Source organism: Halyomorpha halys, unplaced genomic scaffold (assembly GCF_000696795.3).
Source record: "Halyomorpha halys isolate HHAL.00 unplaced genomic scaffold, Hhal_1.1 Scaffold2031.1, whole genome shotgun sequence".
In the NCBI taxonomy this organism is placed as follows: domain Eukaryota; kingdom Metazoa; phylum Arthropoda; class Insecta; order Hemiptera; family Pentatomidae; genus Halyomorpha; species Halyomorpha halys.
In genome coordinates, this window is record NW_027110823.1 from 42127 (window position 1) to 48684 (window position 6558).

A 6558-nucleotide genomic window follows, 5' to 3' on the forward strand; every position below is an offset into this window, starting at 1 on the left:
TGAAGATAATAAAAAAGAAAAGAAAAAGGCGCACTAAAATGACTTGCTAACTTGCTGGAACAGCACTGATTTATTTCTCCTTTTAATATCTCTTATATACATTTTGCGTGTTTGTTTACGAGGGGAGTTAAAATTACGGCTGATACTGTGCCTGGCCATTCGGTAACTTATATATGTATATATATATAAGTTAAGGTACAAGGGTACCTATTATCTCCACTCATACCTAGGGCCTATGTAAACACTACAATAATGTATATATAGAGAATTAGAACGAGGAATAAAGTAGTCTTTAAGCTGATCTAGTGTGAGTCATTTCACTGTCCTTTTTCCCTTTTTTTTTTTAAAGTTCTGTTAGCGACTGAGCTTAACTTATATATACACATATATAATTATTAATACTCCAGGTACATTTTAGTGATTAAAACAACCGAAATTAGTAGGGATTGTAGCGAAATTGTATTAAAAAGATTTATTTTCGGTTCCAAGTGGATAGGTTATTTACATAGGTTACATTCGTTGTTACGAAAACTTCATGTCCTATACCACCAAAGAACCATCCTATGTTTTTCTACACTTGGGGTTAGCCGAGCGTACTACACTGTAGAACTGCTGCCCCATACACTAGCCGGCATATGGATATATCACAGGGCAATACCACCACAAGATGAAAACACTCCAATGGAGCAACACTTCTGATAAAACCGATTCAAATAATCATTGTAGTATCCTCAGGCGATTTTTCGGGTTGTTTATAGTAACATAGTAATCCAATAGAGAGGTTTTCAGAGCTCTATAATTTATATTGAGAGAGTTATAATAGTTTCAAAGAACTGTTTAAAAATAGTCCAACAGCAGGTGTGGGTGTTAAGACTTTACTGACTTACTTTATTGATATTTCCTACCTTTCGTGTCTGAGATAACAGAATAATTACTGATGGTACGCATCTTAAATTATTTATATTAAGTCAAATTATTTGAGTCCGTAACGCTATTATTATTGGATTACTTATCCAAAGGAATAACATGTTTACCAGCTTACCAATTAGCCACCTTTATAAAATATTATTAGCATTGAAGTACAATACATTGGGAATGGTAGTGGGAAATATAATCCTCAAAGCTACACAAATGAACAAAATATTTATTTATATTTATTAAATCCATTAATAATATAATATAAAAACATGAAACGATAGTTTACCATAAAATATCTTTACATCATCTATGAATACTGGGTGGATGAGAAAAATGCATGCTTGGATATACTCATGAAAGATAAGTGATACGGAGTGCCGAAAAAGTGTTTGTAGTAAACCATAATTGACTTGCCCTGTGATTTTTTCTGTAGGTAGCGTTCTCATTGCTGACAACGGTAGGGGTTGATGGGAACCATTAAAATGTCCCTGTAAGTTGAAATGTTCCAACTGCCGTTTTTTCCCAGGCTCCTAGATCATCCAGATGTTCCGGGCAAAACCTATTTGAAAATGTTTATAAAATAAATCAAATATTTGTATCCTTTTTTTTCTCAATACTTATTTTTCACCAGTCCAACGTTCGGCCATTTTAGCCATCCTCAAGAACATCTAAATATTTAACAGCTTATATTATATATTCATTTTTAACAATTATAACAACGACATTATTCACCAATAATATAACATACCTTCAATCACAATTTCTTCCTCACATTAATTTAAAAGTTACTTTTGCAGGCTATTCTGCCCAGGTCATTTCCTTTATTATAAGTTAAAAGCCTATTTAAAAAGTCAATTATTAGAGAGTCATATTTATTGTTAATAAGCTTACCTAAGCTTAAGTTTAGTTACCTATTTTTTAAATTTTAAAATCATTAATATTTAATTATTCTTATATAAGATTATCCACCAAATTCACTACCATATAACAAACCATTTATAACCTCCCACTCACATAGGTCAGCCTTGTTTTAAAATTAATTTATTTTATTTTAAATTGCATTTTTGTCTCAATTTGGTATTCTAATTCTCAAAATTCCATATTACATTTAATTGTAAATAGTAACAAATTTCTCCATTTATTTTTATAAATTAATTTTGCTTAAAATCTCTGTATAAAGTTGGTTTAAATTCTTAGTATCTGTTTTAAAATTAACTGTGTAATTGATGTTCTCTGTCTGATATATAAATTGACTCAAATATTTTTCTTTTGTACAAATTGTTTTCTTTATGTAAAATTATGGTGTTATCAAAATCAAAATTATGTTGATATCTGGCTGTATGCTGTACTAGTGCTGTTTTATTTGGATCCTTTTCTTTATTTCTTGTATCATTTTTGTGTTGATATATTCTATCCCCCAACATTTGCTTAGTTTCACCTATATAGATTGCTGGACAATTTAAACATGGAATTTTATATATTAATTCCGATTGACTTTTTATTTTAATTTTGTCCTTTAAATTGCTTAAAATTGAAATAATATAATTAATGTTTATAATATTAAAATGTTCAATATCATGCAATATTATAAACATATTATACAATATTTCTATATTATTCTGTTGATAACAATATTTCTATATTATTCTGTTGATAAGGAAGGGGTTCCTTCTTGCAGTAAACAGCTTGGTAGAATCGATTACATTTAAAATAAATAAGAACATGGGGTAATCGAGCATTGTGTCCTACAACAGTTGGTTTCCTAGTGGGTGGACTCGTTTTATAGAAAATTTATTAATTATCTTTTTTTTTATAAAACAAGGGTAAAATTTACTGTTCTGATTCGTGAAATCAACAACATTAAAAATATAGTCAACATGATTCTCCAGCGATTCTTGTAAATCATTTTAATTAAAGGGGTATGAAAAAATATCTGTTTGAGAATCTTTCTTTCTGGTACTTATCCCCCTTAAGAATAGACATGAAAGCTTTTTTTTTTACTATCGAGTTATAAATGACATTGGCAATTTCAAATCTTTTAGCAGGATGATGATGTTCAATGTTAATTTATAATAATTGAAGCTATCACTTGTTTGACGGGTAAAAATCTAATCAATTGATAATGTATGAACAGGTGTATTTATTTAGTTTATCACAATCTATATTGAAATAGTATTTATAGACAAAGAAGTATAATTCGGTAAGTGAACTATTCATTGTGACAATGTACAGATCAAAAATATATTAAAAGCATTTAAGATTCCGTTTTAACATTTTAGCCGAACAAAGATAACAATGAACTTCTTCCAGCAGTCACTGAAGCAGATCCTGAGCCACTTCCAGCTGATGTGGAAACAGATCCGGAAGCACTTCCACCAACAGATCCTGAGCCACTTCCGCCAACAGATGCTGAAAGAGATCCTGAGGCACTTCCAGCCATATCAGATCCTGCTTGGATTGCACTATTTGCCAGAGCGGAACCTTGACTTGCGATTCCAGACGCAGTTGATGCCAAGCTGGAACCCAGTTGAGCTGCACTGTTTGCCAGAGCGGAACCTTGACTCGCGACTTGACCTGCAACACTGGAACCCAGTTGAGCTGCATTGTTTGCCAGAGCGGAACCTTGACTTGCGAATTGACCTGCGATGCCAGTTGCTGTGGATGCCAAGCTGGATCCCAGTTGAGCTGCACTGTTTAAGAAGCCAGCTCCAGTCTGTGCAGCGTTTCCTGCCATGCTAAGCCCTGATTGTGCTACATTTCCTGCGGCGTTCAGACCACTTTCCACCACATTCATTTTCATGTTGTCAACAGTTTGCATTGTGCTAAGACCTCCCTGAGCAAGAGCGGTTTTCAAGTCGACTGCTGATCCCATTAAGCCTGTTCCCATTTGCGTGATGCCATTCAGAACCGGGATTGAGGCAGTCATGCTATTCACAGAATCTAAGGAATTTAAAAAAGTTGTACATATTTTATATTACCAGGAATGCATTTATTACTATTGTTTTATGATTTGGTGTTCTTACCCAAACCGGATTTGACCCTGTCAGCTCCTGCCTGTAACATGGAACTCTTTTGTGATACCCCGTTGTTGAACATGGTCCTGATCGGGTTGACGAGCATAGTTCCCCATCCTGAGCCAGAGGCAGATCCAGACGAACCCACGGACGCCGACCCACTGACTGAGGCCTGTGCTGAGACAGCCGCCACGAAGACAGCACTGAGGATGGCTAGTGTTCCGTACATGGCTCTCCTGTGTTTGATATTGATGGAGGTGCATTCTGCCTTTTAAATGTCTCTTTAACAAGCGTTTCTAGTTACTGCGCACGGAGTTTTCTCCCAGGAAAACATGTTTACCTAATTGTTTGGCAAATAATTGTTTTGTTTAAGATTTCATGAATTATTGGTCATTCCAATATTTTCGATATGTTTCTTCTTTCGATGGGGTTGCCTGCCATTCCTAATACATTGATTGATGATCATTTTCTATTTATGTTTTTCTTTATGTGATGTTTGGTTTTCTTTTGTAACTTATTTTTTCCTGGAGGATTTTATTTGGAACGTACTTACGTATATTTAAAATTGGTCAAGAATTTTCTTTCAAATGTAGTCTAGTCTAGCGTTATTAATTGATAATCAAGTCAGCAAAATATGTTTACTAAGGAATAACAAAATCAGAGATTTATTTTTCTTAACTATTCTGTACATTTATGGAGTTGCTGAATTCCATTTTTTATTTTTCAATTGACGACCATTTTTTTTTTTTTTAATTTTCGCTTACATCCTGAAGAATAATTATTCATCAAAGCAATTAACATTCTAATTAACAATTATAATTAACATTCTATAAACATATGTTAAAAAAATAGAAACCAACCTGCATTCTAATAGAGATTAAGAAAGGCGAAATATAGGCATACCTAACATTTGTAAAATACAAGTTTTCAACCATATATTAATTCCTGAGCAAAACATTTTTTTTTTTGGCCGAAAATAAAATATAGTAGCAGTGTTTTGTAAGACATTTTATCTGCTTTAATAGTCTTTGGTTAACGTTCCAATATAACGTTATATTACAGCAGATAAATGTTCAAGTTCAATTAGTTTTATAGTCATAAGCGTTGAATTGAAAATATTTCTTAATTGTTTTTTCTATATTTTGTAGGCAGCTTTAGATAAATTCAGATTAGATTAGATGACTTAACTATCACTATTTTTTACTGCGCAAATAATATAACTATAAAATTATTCAAGACTAAAATAGTAATATGTATAAATCCTGTTCCTTCAGGGAATGAATAAATATATTTATAAAATACAACTGCTAATCGCAATGCAATACGTCATATAAATTCATAGTAGTTTTAAGTGCTGTTCTCAAATTTTATGGATAAATTTTTCAAATAACACCAAACTATTTTCATTGAATCTTATTGAATTTTTCTTCAAACTTCAGAGCAATCTTCTAAAATTATGGATTGAATAAAATGGACTTGAACAATATTGTACTAAGGTATCGAATCCTATTTACTTTTTATTTTAGTCTTTTAGCGTCCAGTTTTTTGTTGTTTTTTTCGTTTTTTTTAATTTTTTATTCGGTATTCTGAAAATTCTTATGTACAAATAATATAAAGTTCAAAAATACACAAACACACAATGTATATACACACAATATGCGGCTGAATAAGAAATGGAGAAGTTTTTCGTAAGGTAGTTGCAGATCATAATAAAATATGTAATTATTTATATTTTACACCAGTGAATAATAAACAATAAAAACGGATTGCGAATCACTTAAAGTTAGTCAATATAAATAAATAAATTGGAAAAATTCTGAATATTGCTTTAAAAAAAGATTTTATTAATGTGCTGAAAAAAAATGACTAAAACATCCATAAGAAAGTGAATAATGTTTATTGGAAAAATAAAAAATGCTAGAAGTGTAGACTAAATGTGATGTAACTTGGAACCGTTCGGTTTTAGTCTGATTTTCTTCGGCACAAATATTTCGGAAAAGTGAATTCAGAAAAAACATATATTTGTAATGATCTGAATTTCTAAATTACGTTCCTAGAAAGCGATCATTTTAATGGCCACTTTATCATCAAAATATCTTTATTTTTATATGTTGCAATTATTACCAAATGCGTTGCTAAATTTTCTTCAAATTTTACATGAATATACATTTGAAGTATTTAAAATGTCGTTTGTAAGAATTATTATTTCTTGATTATTTTTCTTTCTTATGCAATAGCACGAACATTGAAGAAAAAACAAAATAATTTTTAGACTTTTTCCCGTTCAAATATATACTATTTAATGCTTCAGGATTAGCAATTCTAAAATATTTCTTCTTTTCTCCTATTTTCATAATTGACCGGTATAGAAATAGACGAAGGCATAAAATCTCTATTCAACTGACATAAAGTTATAGGTTCTACTATATGAATTTCATTAAAGTAATTATATATAGTGAATGAAAAGTCCTCTTCCTTATTATTATTATTTTTTTTTTAATTATATCTAATAACGACTTCGGGGCTGTCAACCTATCATCAGGTACCAACCAACAAATTGACAATATTCATCCTATGCATACAACAATTAATAAATATACCACATTTTTTTTTATAAAATGTAAAA

The 6558-nt window shown here is 31.0% G+C and overlaps 1 protein-coding gene across 2 annotated transcripts; it reads right to left on the reverse strand.

Moving 5' to 3' along the window:
- Nucleotides 1–3038: 3038 nt before the first annotated feature.
- LOC106691015 (uncharacterized) lies at nt 3039–4188 on the reverse strand. 2 transcript variants are annotated; one of them, XM_014436658.2, is made up of 3 exons: nt 3942–4188; nt 3475–3858; nt 3039–3399 (listed from the first exon to the last, which is right to left on the reverse strand). In XM_014436658.2, exons 1-3 carry the CDS (start codon nt 4159–4161, stop codon nt 3194–3196), a joined length of 810 nt encoding a protein of 269 aa, XP_014292144.1. In that variant the 5' UTR covers nt 4162–4188; the 3' UTR covers nt 3039–3193. The 2 variants fall into 2 exon arrangements, with proteins under 2 accessions (XP_014292144.1, XP_014292142.1); XM_014436656.2 differs by having other exon boundaries at nt 3039–3858.
- Between the last annotated feature and the right edge of the window lie 2370 nt (nt 4189–6558).

Excerpts from the sequence above, each read along its gene's own strand:
- LOC106691015 (XM_014436656.2), bottom strand. The coding sequence starts at position 4,161 with ATGTACGGAACACTAGCCATCCTCAGTGCTGTCTTCGTGGCGGCTGTC. Across the intron at positions 3,859-3,941 it reads CAGGGTCAAATCCGGTTTGG|ATTCTGTGAATAGCATGACT; the intron begins GTAAGAACACCA and ends TAAATTCCTTAG.